The sequence below is a fragment of the Bubalus kerabau genome, chromosome 10, assembly GCF_029407905.1.
Source record: "Bubalus kerabau isolate K-KA32 ecotype Philippines breed swamp buffalo chromosome 10, PCC_UOA_SB_1v2, whole genome shotgun sequence".
NCBI lineage: Eukaryota > Metazoa > Chordata > Mammalia > Artiodactyla > Bovidae > Bubalus > Bubalus kerabau.
This window is the reverse complement of record NC_073633.1, coordinates 59,750,275-59,767,194: the sequence shown is the minus strand read 5'-3', so window position 1 is coordinate 59,767,194 and position 16,920 is coordinate 59,750,275. Positions and strand designations below refer to the sequence as shown.

Here is a 16,920-nt window from a genome sequence, read left to right as displayed (position 1 = left end):
CTTTTCAATTCAAACTAAGTTGTAAAATGGCCAAAAGTTCCTTCCTTAATTATAGGCATGTCCCTTTGCAATGTGACTTCACCTTTCTTCCCCAGAAAAGGTGCAGTCTATTTCTCTAACCCTTAATTTGGGCTTGGTTCTATGCAACATTAGGTTAATGGAACATTAGATAATGTGACACAGAAGTGTGTCTAAAAGGGCTTATACATTAGGGCTTTCCCATTCCCACTCTCAGAAACACTAACTACGAAGTAAAGAAATCTGCTAACCTGGAGAATGAAATACCACATGGAGAGGGACTTCGGCTTTCCCAAGCAAAGCTCTAGGCATGTGAGTGAGGCCATCCTAGAACATCCAGCCACAACCAAGACAAACTCAGACCACAAGAACTGCCTGACCAACATGCAGAATCGTGAGAAATAATGTGTTAAGCCACAGGTCCCCAATCTCTGGGCCACAGATCAGAACTCCTCAGATCAGTGGTAGTTATTAGATTAGAAATAAAGCACACAATAAATGACAATAAATGTGCTTGAATCATCCTGAAACCATCATCTCCACTCCTGGTCCATGGCAAAATCCACGAAACTGGTCCCTGGTGCCAAAAGGCTGGGGATTGCTGTTTCAGCCACTAAAGTCTGGATAGTTTTTACAGTGTTATTGACTAAATATTTGGTTTGCTGGTTTAGTTGCTAAGTCATGACCGACTATGTAGCCTGCCAGGCTTCTCTGTTCATGGGATTTCCCAGACAAGAACACTGGAGTGGATTGCCATTTTCTTCTCCAGAGGGATCCTCCCAACTCAGGGAAATCCTGAAAGATGATGCTGTGAAAGTGCTGCACTCAATATGCCAGAAAATTTGGAAAACTCAGCAGTGGCCACAGGACTGCAAAAGGTCAGTTTTCATTCCAATCCCAAAGAAAGGCAATGCCAAAGAATGCTCAAACTACCGCACAATTACACTCATCTCACACGCTAGTAAAGTAATGCTCAAAATTCTCCAAGCCAGGCTTCAGCAATATGTGAACCGTGAACTTCCAGATGTTCAAGCTGGTTTTAGAAAAGGCAGAGGAACCAGAGATCAAATTGCAAACATCCGCTGGATCATGGAAAAAGCAAGAAAGTTCCAGAAAAAGATCTATTTCTGCTTTATCGACTATGCCAAAGCCTTTGACTGTGTGGATCACAATAAACTGTGGAAAATTCTGAAAGAGATGGGAATAACAGACCACCTGATCTGCCTCTTGAGAAATTTGTATGCAGGTCAGGAAGCAACATGGACATAGAACTGGACATGGAACAACAGACTGGTTCCAAATAGGAAAAGGAGTTCGTCAAGGCTGTATATTGTCACCCTGTTTATTTAACTTATATGCAGAGTACATCATGAGAAACGCTGGACTGGAAGAAACACAAGCTGGAATCAAGATTGCTGGGAGAAATATCAATAACCTCAGACATGCAGATGACACCACCCTTATGGCAGAAAGTGAAGAGGAACTCAAAAGCCTCTTGATGAAAGTGAAAGTGGAGAGTGAAAAAGTTGGCTTAAAGCTCAACATTCAGAAAACAAAGATCATGGCATCTGGTCCCATCACTTCATGGGAAATAGATGGGGAAACAGTGGAAACAGTGTCAGACTTTATTTTTCTGGGCTCCAAAATCACTACAGATGGTGACTGCAGCCATGAAATGAAAAGACGCTTACTCCTTGGAAGGAAAGTTATGACCAACCTAGATAGCATATTCAAAAGCAGAGACATTACTTTGCCAACAAAGGTTCGTCTAGTCAAGGCTATGGTTTTTCCTGTGGTCATGTATGGATATGAGAGTTGGACTGTGAAGAAGGCTGAGCGCCAAAGAATTGATGCTTTTGAACTGTGGTGTTGGAGAAGACTCTTGAGAGTCCCTTGGACTGCAAGGAGATCCAACCAGTCCATTCTGAAGATCAGCCCTGGGATTTCTTTGGAAGGAATGATGCTAACGCTGCAACTCCAGTACTTTGGCCACCTCATGCGAAGAGCTGACTCACTGGAAAAGACTCTGATGCTGGGAGGGACTGGGGGCAGGAGGAGAAGGGGACGACAGAGGATGGGATGGCTGGATGGCATCACTGACTCGATGGACGTGAGTCTGAGTGAACTCTGGGAGTTGGTGAGGGACAGGTAGCCCTGGCGTGCTGCGATTCATGGGGTCGCAAAGAGTCGGACACAACTGAGCGGCTGATCTGGTCTGATCTGATCTGATACTGTACTGAAGGCAGTCTCCTGAATTGCAGACTAGATGTCTGTGTCCCCTCAGATGTGTTAAAGCTCTAACTCCTGTTTACATGGGTCTGAGGAAGTAATTAAAGATAAATGAGGTCATAAGGGTGGGGCCCTGATACAACAGGATATGCCCGAATAAGAAGATACACCAGAGAATTTTTCTCTCTCTTTCAGTTATCTGCAAGCCAGGAATAGACTCATCACCCACTATACCTTGATCTGAGACTTCTAAGCCCTAGACCTGCAAAAAGACCAATGGGTGCTGCTTTGTCATTCACTCTGTGGTGTTCTGTTAGGGAAGCCCGAGCAGGTTACCACTATATAACATAGCAAACTGAACAGTGAGTCTTAGCACTAGCCCTGCTCACTCTTTTTAAAAGATTACTACGAAAAAAAGAATGTTTTGGGTATATGTAAATCAAGTTTTAAGCTAATTTATGGTTTAAGCTAATAATGAGCTGCCTTTTGTCATCATATTGCTTCATTTACTCTTAATGGACCATCAAAGTTCTTTTCTAAATGTTGTCTAATATTGTACAGAGTAAATTTATCTACATTTATCCACCAGAATAGAATTTTACTATGATTACAGAGTACTCAAACAATGTAGTCACATTAATTTATTCAAATATTTGAGCACCTACTATTACTTGGCAATGGTTATGATAAGGATGAAAGAAAATATAGTCTCAACTCTCAACAATACTCAGGGGAAGAGACAGACAAAGTAAATAGTTTGTAGTATAGGGTACAGACTTACATAGGTTCTATTACTTCAATGTAAACTACAGCTTCATTCTTTATACATTAATAACCCTAAACTACTGTCGCAAATACCAAAATCAGGCTTTCATATGTCAGGAGATATTTATCAACTTCAAGGTAGAGCACTGTGGTATTGCCTGGCGATCAACTGTTCAGCTTTATTATATTTACCAGTGCAGCAGTATGTGGGCTATTATTTATCAGTTCAACAAATACTTATTTGCTGCCACAAATTTTATACTATTTTGCTTGTATTTTTTTTACATTCAGGAAAAGTTTGATAGTAGTGATAATATGATCAAGAAAAGGTGGAACTCATCAAGTATACTGAAAGCAGGAATCTTCGGATAGCTGACCACATGTTCAATTATTAAGTAAAAAACGAAATATATTAACCATTGGCGATATTTAAACGTCAAGTAAAAGTGATAAAGAAGCAGAGAAGCCTTTGGAATTATGGACTGGAATTATGAACTGTTGATTATAAAAACAATACTAGTGATCCAAAAGCAAAAGAACAATCATGAGTCCACAGAACTCTTAATGAGATAATGCTTGTTATAGATTTCTTAGTCATTTCAAAATGAGACTTTAAGATGGAAAATTATTTGTAAAAATTAATCAGAACAGGTAAACCTATAGAGACAGAAGGTAGATTAGTGGTTGTCTAGGGTTAGAGGTTTGGACGAATAGGGAGTGACTGCTCATGGTGCAGGGTTTCTTTTTGGGGTGATGAAAATGTTCTAAAATTGATTGTGATGGTGGTTTTATGACTCTAAATATACTAAACTCACTGAATTGTAAGCTTTTAATAGGCAAACTGTATGGTATGTGAATTATATCTCAAAAAATGTATTGCTGATCAAAGCTTTAACTTGAAAGCCTCAACAGTTAAAAGATATTACTGGTCAATATTCAGTGCTGAATCTATGTTTTTCTTGTTTTAAATAATAATGTCCATCAATTTCAAGATAAAAAAAGAAGTAAAACACTTCCACCATAAAACCTTATAACTTTTGTTCCCCTGGAAATAGAACATTCTCCCTAAAACAGGTAAATCGATTGTTGAACCTTCATGCTTTCGTACAGCTTTTCAGAAGTAGCAGACAACCTATGTAACACAGCAAGTCCTGTAACCAAGGTATAAACAAAAAGGTGAGAAAGTACGTCGATGGAACAAATTATCACTGCTTAGTTTACTATTATACCTTTAATTAAAGGACCTTCCTATCAATCTGCAACTTACCTTCATCATGACATTTAGTGTATATTTTTGATCTTCCCTCCTTGCCACCGCTTTTGCTTCCATAGCTTCTTTTGCTCTTTCCTGTGCTTGTAGGATAGACTTCTCCCTTATTCTTTGCATCATCTCTTTGTCAACTAAAACAAAGAATTATCACTAAATTAGAATCATGATGAATTTGTCTTACTTAGGAGAATTTGTTTTTCTTACATATTGATCTGGGATAAGATGGTTTTGGACCCAACTTCACATGGAGAAGTAAGAACATTTCTCAGTATTAAACCAGTCAAGAAGCTAATAAGAATGACTGTAACAGTAATGAATTAGTAAAGAATGGATGCCTTTGTGCACTGAGAAAGACAGAGAGACACAGAGAGACAGAGAGGGAACATATGAATAAGAGACAAGAGGAGCAATGGAGACAGGAAATAAGACAGGGAATGAGGATGCGGAGAGGGGAGGGAGAGAAGGAGGAGAGGGTCACAGGAGGGAGAGAGAGGGTGTGCAACGAGAGGGATGGGGAGAGGCAAAGCGGGCCAGAGAGGAGGAAAGAGAACACACTGATACTCCTCTCTCTCCTACTAGCTTATAAACCTGATCACAATAAAGCATCACTAGGAGGTCTCTTAGAAAAGAACATGGGTTGAGATCATCTAACATGATCAATCACCTTCAAAAACATAAATGGTTAGTCTTATGTATGAAGAGTACACGGCAAGCTTTAGGAAAAATTATAAAGTCATATGACATGTTACATACAAAACTTTACCATTCACAGTCATTTTTTATTCAGTGATTCAGTATTTTAGAAACTGCAGGCTGTGATCCATTATGGGGTAAATTATCTTAAGAGAATAAGGATTAAGGAAGGGATCCAGACTTTGAAGAAAAAAAACAGGAGGGGAGAGGAAACTTGGGAGAGTGAAGTAAGAAGAGACAAGGAGGGCAGGAATGGAGAGATGACTAGTAAACCCTTATACTAACCCTTAATATTGTTTTAAAATATATGAAAATAATACATAAAAAAAACTAGTTACAAAGTGTTATGTTAAAATACTTACAAAATATTAAGTGCTATATTAAAACACAAAACATTAAATTTGTGATATACAAATATCTGCTTCTTTATTAATGCATTAAATACATAGCAAAATGTCTAATATATAATTTCAAAGTAGTGCATCTAAAAGACAAAGATACCTGATATGAACATGTTGTGAATTTTATTGATACTACTTTTGATTGTTGTCTCCATTCATAATTGAAGGGAATATTAAATTTCAGTTAAAAATGAGTAAAGAGTATGGAATTTTTACCCATCCAAGATCCTGGCTGGAAATCAGGACTGGAATGAGGTCTGAAGCCTCTCCCCAACCATCCCCCTGTTTTAGTAAGAGGGTGGCAGAGACCTGGACCAGCTTCAGGGGCAGAAGTAATTTTTAAAAAATCAAGTTTCTGAATTAAATGCTCCACATCTAAAAGAAATGAAAAATGGATCAACAATGAACTTCAAAGAAAACTGGAGCAGTATTTTGTTAATAATGAGGGAGGCAGGCTTGGAGTAGATATTGGAGTTTCACAATACTATATGTGGAAAAAAAGATTGCTAAAACAATTTCACTGAATTGCATGTAAAACTGAGTCTGAAAAAAAACAAAAAATAAAAATCAAGGTTAACAAATTAAAAAAAACTGAGTTTGACATCTAAAAGAATCTCAAACTTGGTTTCTGAAGTAAAGTCAATGTTCATTACTTCTTATATAAGTTAGTTTTAAGACTGTTTTGATTTGTCTAATTGGTAATTATGATCAAACCCAATCTGCTGCCTGATTTCTTACAGCACATAGGCTAAGAATTATTTTTAAAGTTTTAAATAGTGGAAAAAATCAAAATAATAGTAATATTTAATGACCTAAGTGGCTCAAACTGTAAAAAGTTTGCCTGTGATGCAGAAGACCTGGTCCGGGAAGATCCCATGGAGAAGGAAATGGCAACCTACTCCAATATTCTTGCCTGGGAAATCCCATGGACAGAAGAACCTGGTAGGCTATAGTCCATGGGGTTGCAAAAAGTCGGACATGACTGAGGCAACTTAGCATGTATGCAATCTGTTTAAGTCATTATATTAGATGATGATTCTGGTCTCATCTAACTTCAAAATTAAGATTATCAACATCAAATGAAATAAATCAAAGTATTTACATTTAATTTTAGGTGAGAAGTCAGAACATCCTGTGTGTGTTTCATGACATATTCCCAGACACCATCTTGGACTTAAAAGAATCAAAAAATAAGGCAGGGGCAGGAGAGAACAAATCTGGTTTTTAAAACCCCTCAGTTAGTCTAGGATTCAATACAGAACTAAAGTAAGCTGGCTATGATAACCTCCCTTCCAGTATCTTCTGAACTCAAAACCACATTGTAGAGAAAAATCTTACCTAGTACTAAGAACTAAAAAATTTAATTCCACTGCAAGATATGAAGAAAACATTAACATAAAGAGTGGCTGCAATTTCCCCATTCTCAATAGTTCCAACTCAAGGCTTAATGCCAAAGATCTAAGAGAAATCTCAGACAGTAGACAGAAAACACAAGAAAACATGGTAACTGTATTAGAGAGGAAGATAATAGAGCTAAAACAGTAGAGGGCAATTCAGTTCAGTTCAGTCGCTCAGCTGTGTCCGACTTTTTAGGACCCCATGAATCGCAGCACGCCAGGCCTCCCTGTCCATCACCAACTCCCAGAGTTCACTCAGACTCACGTCCATCGAGTCAGTGATGCCATCCAGCCATCTCATCCTCTGTCGTCCCCTTCTCCTCTTGCCCCCAGTCTTCCTCCCAGCATCAGAGTCTTTTTCAATGAGTCAACTCTTCGAATGAGGTGGCCAAAGTACTGGAGTTTCAGCTTTAGCATCAGTCCTTCCAAAGAAATCCCAGGGCTGATCTCCTTCAGAATGGACCGGTTGGATCTCCTTGCAGTCCAAGGGACTTTCAAGAGTCTTCTCCAACACCACAGTTCAAAAGCATCAATTCTTCGGCGCTCAGCTTTCTTCACAGTCCAACTCTCACATCCATACATGACCACTGGAAAAACCATAGCCTTGACTAGACGGACCTTTGTTGGCAAAGTAATGTCTCTGCTTTTTAATATGCTATCTAGGGCAATTACTGACCCACAAAGCTGATCTTGGCAGAAGAATAGAATACAGATTAACAGTACAGACAACAGGAGATCTCAACTTGGGACTGTATATTTTAATCTCTAAAAACATTTTAACAATTTAGGTCCCACTACCAGAAACTGATTTTATCTGTCTAGGGTAAGATTCAGACATCTGTATTCTGTAAAAGTTCTGTTGTTCAGTCACTAAGTCACATCCGACTCGTTGGGACCCCCATGGACTGCAAGCACACCAGGCTTCCCTGTCCTTCACTATCTTCTGTAGTATATATCTTCAAATATGTAGCCACTGTTGAGTGTGACCTTTGGCAATTACTCAACCTTTCTGCACCTCAGTAGCTTCACCTTAATAGGAAAAAAAAAAATGGCGGGGGTGGTGGAGTACCTAAGTGATAGACTATTACAAGGATTAACAGATGAAAGAGTCGGACACGACTGAGAGACTGAACTGAACTGAATGCCTAATACAAAATGAGCGCTCATAAAGGCCACACCGGGAGGCCTTACCCTCTGAAGATAGAAGCTCACAACGTTTAAGAGCTATTATTAACAGACTCTAATTTTTTAGAAATTCGGTTACTCAATAATTAGGTTATTTAAGAGACAGCTGAAGCACTACCTCATCTAAATGACGCTCGTGCCTATTTTGTTTTCCTAGAAGAGCAACATAATTATTTCAAAAGATAGATTTTTGAATGGTATAAAGTTTTAAAAGCACAACCAGCTTAACTTCTTTTAGTAAAGAACTTACCACCTGACAGAGAAAGGGTCTCCCACATGGCTGCTTCTTTTTTGCGCAGGGTGAAAACAATAGTGTTATTCCCAATCTTGGCTTTGCTGCTCTCATCGTCTATGGGAGCATAGAGAAACACCTCGAATAAAAATGGAGGGCAGTTCACCTATTCAGAAAAGGGGAAACGAAAGTTAATATGGCTACACAAAATGAAAAACACACCCCTTAAGAAATAACTGATGGAAGCCAAAATCATTTTCTTAAATTCCTGCTATAAATTTATTCCCAGGTCACGATAAAAGTAGCAAGGCATATGGAAGCCATGGATAAAATCATCCCTGACCCGATGACATCTATCTACAGACCAGGTGTCACCTGTATGAGATTAGTATCTTATTTTGTTTGTTTTGCTTTGTTTTATTTTTAATAGGACTAATATTTTAGGATGCTTATCTGCAAGGACGCGCCTCTTGGGCGTCCACAGCCATGCCCTCGCAGACGCCTCAGACCACACCCCCAGGGCCGGCTGGCACGATTTGCGTTCCTACCTTCAGATAATTTTCGGTGCAGAACACGTCCGCGTCTCGGACGCTGACGCCTCGGAGAGGCACAGAGATGAAGACCGCAGTGCTCGTCTGCTGCCAGCTGTAATTGCTAACGTGCAGCGGCATCCTGGGGGGCAGCCGGCGAGAGTGAGGCGGTCTCACGCCCGCTCGGTTGCTAGGGAAGCCGGGGTTACCACACGCCAGCCCTTCCGGGTCAGGAAGGCCGGGGTACCCAGCGTTCCCAGCGTGCCCCGGGCGCGCCCCTGCGGCCGCCCTGCGGACTCCCTTCGCGACCGCCTGGGCCAGATTGTAGGGGCGTTCCCGCTGTTTGGGGTCTTATCCCTTCGGGAATCTGTGAAGTAGCAGACCCACTTCCGCTTAAGAAAGAAGCTTCACTCCTAAAAATGCAAAAAAGGGACGTAGGAAAGTGTGACCCGCGAGAAGCAGGTGCGACGCCCACGCGCCGTGGCAGCCTGGCCTTTTGTTTGTTGTGACGGAAGCTGTAGAAGTTAGCACCATTTGGTGTTCTTGTTCGGGGAATTTCCTGCTCATATAGACGTTCTGGCCTAGAAGCCTGCCTGTCCTGTTATAGTCGTTCAAAGCCTGTCAGTCGGAAGCCACTCACAGGCGTGTAGATAGGGTTCGCTCCTCGGTTTGAGAACTTAATGACCGTATGACTCACCTGAAGAATGCTTGGCAGCAACTCAACTGTAGGATAAGTTAAATTGACATTGATATGTTTTATAATTGCTTAGGGAGACTTGTAACTTTCGCGCTGAAACGAAACTTGAAGACCATGTTAGTCTTCCCACATGCCGTGTTTAAGGAATCTGAGATCCATATACCCAACCCTGTTGTCACTTGGATTATTGTGGCTACACCGTGATTAAGATCCTGATGCCGTAGCTCCCAATATTCTTTCCTTGGGATGCTTTTTGGAGACGCTTTAAAAATTACCGGAATTTGATTTTTTTTTTTTTTTTTTAATAACATGAAAGCAATGGCACCCCACTCCAGTACTCTTGCCTGGCAGGTCTCATGGACGGAGGAGCCTGGTAGGCTGCGGCCCATGGGGTCGCTAGGAGTCAGACATGACTGAGCGACTTCACTTTCACTTTTCACTTTCATGTATTGGAGAAGGAAATGGCAACCCACACCAGTGTTCTTGCCTGGAGAATCCCAGGGACGGGGGAGCCAGGTGGGCTGCCGTCTCTGGGGTCGCACAGAGTAGAACACGACTGAAGCGACGCAGCAGCAGCAGCAGCAGCAGCAAGCACCTACAAACTATTTGCCACCTAGAGATAGGGATTTTTAACATTTTATTTTGTAAGTCACTAATAAAAATTTAAAAGCTACTGAAAAAAATCCTTGAGGAAAGCTAAGGAACAATAGACTTGGGAGGGAAAAAACACCATCTTTTACCCTGCAAACAGGCCACCCCTCAGTACAGTTCATCGTCTCAAGATATCCTAACTTTGAATACTGGGACCATGTTAGACTTCTTGTCTCTTGTCCTCCCAAGCGGAGAAACCTAAAAATCAATCCTGTAGATTCTTTTTCATCTTGCTTTTAACATTTTTCCCTCTTGTGTGCAATACCTACTTTCACCATTTTCTTTCAAACTCTCTTTTGTGTCTTCTAAAGACAGTTTATGTATTCCAAAATTTTAAAGTGTAGATTCTGCCACTATAAAGAAACACAAGTGATATAATGTATTTATGGTAAATCAAAAGTATACTTTGAGCTGTTTGCGAGTTTCAGGGAAATTATCACTTTGTTAAGCACCTACAAACTTGTGTGGTGAAATTGTTCTATCAGTCTTATGAAACTTTTTGCACTCTGAATGAATATCTTTTTTAAAAAACTTAATCAGTTTTATTACTGAATCATTACACCAGCTGATACCAATTTAAAACACCATTAATCTGTATACTTCAAGACTTACTTAGGTACTTACCTAAAAAGTGTTTCACAAGCCTTGAAACTAATTCAATCTTAAAAGTCTTCCTTATCTGTGTTCCTTAACAGATTTAAAAAACAAACAAAAAGATCTTCATAACCCAAGTGTAGATGGAAATTTGATATATGGCAAAAGTGTGCACATAAATGGCGAAAAGCAAAGAAAGGAATGACTATTGAATACATTGGTGTTAGAAATTGTAACCATATAGGAAAAAAATGAGATTGAATCGCTACATGCATATGGCGTCACACACAAAAATGAATTTCAGATGAAGATATATAACTTTAAAACTTATATGTATGTATTTTTATATACACATACATGTGTGTATATATGATCTTGTCATACTTAAGCTTTTCTTAAGTATGATATCAAAAAGCATTTATGTTAAAGAAAAAAAGATTGAAAACTTGAACTAAGATTAAGAACTTGTATTCACCAACAGGCACAATAAAGAATGACAAGATACATATTTTTCAATATATATTGGACATCTGTAGTTGAATAACTTGTGTTTTATTCAGTCACTGAGCAAGGAAGAACACGTGTCACCTTGAGTGTCTCAGTAAGGGGGTTCAGAACTAGGGGGAAAGTCTAAGGGAGGGAGGGTTTCCTCTAGATTGGATCCTTTCATAAAGAGAGGGAAACTCGATGCTTGAATAAAGAACTAACTGTCCATAGCAGCTTCCTAGCAAAAACCTGAAAACAAGCCAAGTATCATCAGGTATATTCATACAAAACAATATCATCCAACAATAAAAATTAATTATAACTTTATACTGGGTGGATGAGTGGGAAAAAAAAGCAAAGACCCTTAAGGAATAATGCCATTTTTATAAAATTTTAATGAAAAGCAAATCTGTTGGTTAAGGATTCCTGTATATGTGGTAAAACTATAAAGGAAAGATAAGATGTCAGAAAGGATAACAGTTAACTCCTAGGTGGAACTCTGGCAAGTGACACTCTTTGTGGTAGCCAAAAGAGCTGATTTCTGCATAGACACACTGCATGAATTAAAACAAAGTTGCTCAAAGCATGGTCCCCTGACAACAATGTCAGCATCATCTGGGGACTTGCTAGAAATACAAATTCCCAGACCCCACTGAAGACCTGCTGAACCAGAAAACCTGGAACTGTGGCCCAGCTATCTGGGTTCTAACAGAACCTCCAGGTAATTTTGATGCACACCAAAAACTGAACCACAAGGGTAAGAGATAGCTTTTAATAGGGGAAAGGAGAAACTCACAAAGCCAAGAAAATAACAAAACAACCCAGGTTCCCCCATTCTCCCCTCATCCCAAGGAGAAGCATATAGGACCCAAAGCAATATGCTTGATCTGCAATGTAGCTTTGCATTATAGGAGAGGAATTCCATCCCCTTGCTGTCCTCCCTTCCATAAGGAGAACATACAAGTTTAAAGCTTAAGTATATGTACTTTTATATACACATACATGCACGCGTGTGTGTGTGATCTTGTCATCCTTAAGTTTTTCTGTAAGGTTTTATCTGTAAGGGCAAACATGAAGGGGAACCTTTTCTGGAGGGAAACTAGTGGGACCCAGGCAATTCGTGGTTTAGGTGCAAACTATAAGAATTATCTGAGAAAGCCAGCTACCCAGCATCTGGAGACCTTGATTCACATGGAAAGATTAAGTTGGGAAAAAAAAAAATAACTAGCACTGGCAAGAAGAATTCAGGTGCAGCTCCTCCCACTGGAAGACAGGAGGATATTGGCTGGTTCCCTAGAAAAATTGAGAGAACACCTCAAATTATTTTTTATTTTGTTCATTATAACAAAGTATGCCATCAGAGAGCATCAAAAAAATTGCCAAGTTTTTTTTTTACCCTTCTGTCTCTAGTTTTGGTGATGGATTTGCTTTATTCATCTTTTGACTCATAATGTACATATACAAATCTCTATATTATTTTGTATGTAACAAATATTAGAAAAAGTAAAAATTTAAAAACAAGTTCTATAATAGAGGCATGTCCTTATTTTCTTCTTACGTATTGTCAGGCTTTTAGGGAGTGAAAATGTACATATATTACAAAGCAAAAATTAAATCTGATTTATTATTCTTCACCTAAAACTAATTAACCATAATTTATTCTTTGATCGTCAAAATCAAATTTGGCCATAAGGAAAGACTGATTTTTTATTTTTTTTAACACCACCTCAGAACTTTTTAAAAAACCCTGTGAAAAAAAAAGCCTTTATTCTTGCAACAAAATGATTTAGACACACTTGCAATTTTTTTCCTTTTTTACTCTAGGAAATGGAATCAATCATTCTCCAAGAAACTTTAGTTCATTGGAAGGACTGATGCTGAAGCTGAAACTCCAATACTTTGGCCACCTCATGCAAAGAGTTGACTCTTTGGGAAAGACCCTGATGCTGCGAGGGATTGGGGGCAGGAGGAGAAGGGGACGACAGAGGATGAGATGGCTGGATGGCATCACTGACTCGATGGACGTGAGTCTGAGTGAACTCCGGGAGTTGGTGATGGACACGGAGTCGGTGATGGACACTCAGTCGTACACGACTGAGCGACTGAACTGAATGCAGAATAGCTTTCAAGTCAGTATCTCAGCATTAGGTTTTAAATGCATTCACTATTTTACTATTTTAAATTTGGGCTTTAGGAAAAGACAATGTGATTTACAGCTAGACAAGAATATATAGATAGAGCTCATGTAGAGAGTGTGAAGTGCCATTTATCCTTTTTATTTTTGCCCGAAATATCTTAGGTTGACATTTACAGAGTATAGATCTTAATGATTTTTCCTACTAGATTTGTTTTAGCATATCAGTTTTTTCTTAAAGAATTTTAAGTGTTTCTAATTCCTGAACTGGCGTTATGGAGCTTGGAAGTCACTACTCCATCCCAACAAGAAAAAGACTGAAGAAAATGAAAGATCAACAACTCTTCTTAACTGCACAAGACAAGTGAGGTCACGGGGCAAGCCACTGTCCCCCAAATGAGAGAGATTGTATGTATAGTGAATCACAACCAATCAGAGCAGAAACGTCCATGGGAACTAGTGCCAAGGCAGGAAAACCTGAATGTAGTTAACAAATTGCTAGAGGCTCACTGTGGGCAGATCTGAGAGACAAAAGCTAGTCTAGGGAAACTCAGCCCCCAACATTTTTGTGAGTTTTACTTTCTGAAACTCCACCAGTTTCTCACAGTGAATATTTACTCAAAAATATCCTCAAGCTCTCATCAGGGGGATGGGAAATGAATGATTTGAAATATGCCAGAGCATTTATTTGTTCTTAGCAATACCTTACCTTGGAAGAAATTATTTAACCAGAGCCTAAACTGCTAGAGTTTTATCAGAGTTTGACTAGAAAAAAATTTATAGCATTAAATGCATGTATCAGAGAAAGATCTAAAATCAATCAGTGTCTACCTTAGACAGCTAGAAAAATAAAAGCAAAATAAATCCAATGTAAAAAGTATTTTAAAAGGAGAAATAATTTAAAATTAAAGCATAAATCAATGAAATTAAAACTAGGAAATCAATAGAGAAAATCAATAAAACAAATCTGGTTTTATGAAAATAAAATCAACAAGCCTCTAGCCAGCCTACATAAGGGAAAAAAAGCAGGGGAGTAAGGGGGGTAGAGAGGACACAAATAACTAATATGAGAAATGAAAGAGGCAATATCACTGCAGACACCATGAATATGAAAAGGATAATAAAGGAGTACTATGAACAACTTTGTGCCTACAAATTTGATAACCTAGATGAAATGGGCCAACTTCCTGAAGGACATGATCTGCCAAAACTAACACAAAAAGAAATAAACAACCTGAATAGGCCTATATCTATTAAAGAAATTGAATCAATAATCAATAACCTCCCAAAAGAGAGAGTTCCAGACCTTGATGGGGGTCACTGGTGACAAACATTAAGGAAGAAACTATACCAATTATCTATAGTTTCTTTCAGAAGACAGAGGTAGAGGATATACTTCCTAACTCATTCTACAAAGTCAGACATACCAGCACCTAGAAATCTCCAAGACAGGCCAACCTTGTGCCTAGTCTTGAAGTCGGGTAGTGTCAGTCCTCTTTCTTCTCCTTCAGTAATGTGTTGACTATTCTGGGTATTTTGCCTCTCCATATAAACTGTAGAATCAATTTGTCAATAACTACAACATAACTTGCTAGAATTTTGATTGGGATTGCATTAAATTGATAGATCAAGTTTGAAGAACAATAATCAATGCAGTGTGGTATTAGCGAAAGGACAGGCAAATAGATCAGTGGAACAGAATAGACAGCCTAGAAATACACCCACAGGAATATAGTTAACTGATCTTTGACAAAGGATCAAAGGCAATATGATGGACAAAAAATAGGCTTTTCAACAAATGAAACAACTGGACACCCACATGCAAAAAAGAAAAACACCAATACAGTATACTAACGCATATATATGGAATTTAGAAAGATGGTAACAATAACCCTGTGTACGAGACAGCAAAAGAGACACTGATGTATAGAACAGTCTTATGGACTCTGTGGGAGAGGGAGAGGGTGGGAAGATTTGGGAGAATGGCATTGAAACATGTAAAATATCATGTATGAAATGAGTTGCCAGTCCAGGTTCGATGCACGAAACTGGATGCTTGGGGCTGGTGCACTGGGACGACCCAGAGGGATGGAATGGGGAGGGAGGAGGAAGGAGGGTTCAGGATGGGGAACACATGTATACCTGTGGCGGATTCATTTTGATATTTGGCAAAACTAATACAGTTATGTAAAGTTTAAAAATAAAAAAAAATAAAAATAAAATAAAATAAAAATAAAGTAACTCTAGGCATAGTGGTTCTAACCTTCACAAAGTCTATTCAAAACAGATCACAGATCTAAAATTAAAATGTAAACTTATAAAACTCCTAGAAGATAACACAAGAGAAAATCTAGATGACCTTGGATTTGGTGATAAATTTTAGGTACAACACCAAAGGCATGATTCATGAAAGAAAACTGGTAAGCTGGACTACATTAAAGTAAGTTTTTTTCTGTCCTATGAGTGACACTATCAAGAGAATGAAAATACAAGACACAGAATGGGAGAAAATATTTGCAAAGGATACATATGATAAAGGACTGTTACCCAAAATACATAAGAATTCTTAAGAAAACAAACAACCTGATTAAAAGATGAGCCAAACCTTAACAGACACCTCACCAAAGAAGATACACAGATGATAAATAAGAATATGAAAAGATGTTCCATATCATATGTCATAAGGGAAATGCAAATTAGAGCAATGACATACCACTACTAAACACATATTATAATGGCCAAAATCCACAACAGTGACACCACCAAATGCTGACAAGGAAGTGGAACAAGAACTTTCATTCACTGCTGGTGGAAATGCAAAAAATTGAGCCAGTTTAGTGGTTTCTTACAAAATGAAACATTCTCTATTTGCTCTAGCACCTCACCTCACCAGGCTCAGCATTCCTTTTATTTCTTCTTAGCACTTATTCTCTAATTCACTTTTAGTTTATTTTCTTTTTCTATAGAATAAAAATTTCATGAGCGTAGTGAGTTTTGTCTGCTTGATTTATGGCATGCACTGCAATGTTCTTAGCAGTTAGAACAGTGACTGACATAAATAACACTCATTATTAAATGTTGAATGAATGAATATCTTCTCTATATATTGGGTTTCATAATTTTTATTTTTTATTCACCTTTCAGGATCCTGAATTGTACTTCTCTTAAAGTCTTTTTCAGGCTGTGCTGTCATTTTCATCAAGTGGATCAAAATTTTAAAAGATGTTTGTGAAAGATGGTAACAATAACCCTGTATATGAGACAGCAAAAGAGACACTGATGTATAGAACAGTCTTTTGGACTCTGTGGGAGAGGGAGAGTGTGAGATGATCTGGGAGAATGGCATTGAAATATGTATAATATCATATATGAAACGAGTCGCCAGTCTGGGTTCGATGCACGATACTGGATGCTTGGGGCTGGTGCACTGGGACGACCCAGAGGGATGGTATGGGGAGGGAGGAGAGAAGAGGGTTCAGGATGGGGAACACTTGTATGCCTGTGGCGGATTCATTTCAATATACGGCAGAACCAGTACAATATTATAAAGTTTAAAAATAAAATTTAAAAAAAATTACAAAAAAAAAAAGATGTTTGTTGGCTATTTTTATCATTAGTTTTCTTCATGTTTTAAAATT

General features: G+C 38.6%; 1 protein-coding gene across 2 annotated transcripts in view; it reads right to left on the bottom strand.

The window, feature by feature from the left end:
- DNAAF4 (dynein axonemal assembly factor 4) overlaps positions 1-8,998 on the bottom strand; it is a 69,953-nt gene extending 60,955 nt beyond the window's left edge. For both annotated transcript variants that reach the window (XM_055537888.1, XM_055537889.1), the window contains exons 1-3: positions 8,739-8,998; positions 8,209-8,356; positions 4,280-4,413 (exon numbers count right to left, since the gene is read on the bottom strand). In XM_055537888.1, the coding sequence (XP_055393863.1) occupies positions 4,280-4,413; positions 8,209-8,356; positions 8,739-8,861 (405 nt within the window). In that variant the 5' untranslated portion in view covers positions 8,862-8,998. The remainder of the gene's footprint in view (positions 1-4,279; positions 4,414-8,208; positions 8,357-8,738) is intronic.
- Between the last annotated feature and the right edge of the window lie 7,922 nt (positions 8,999-16,920).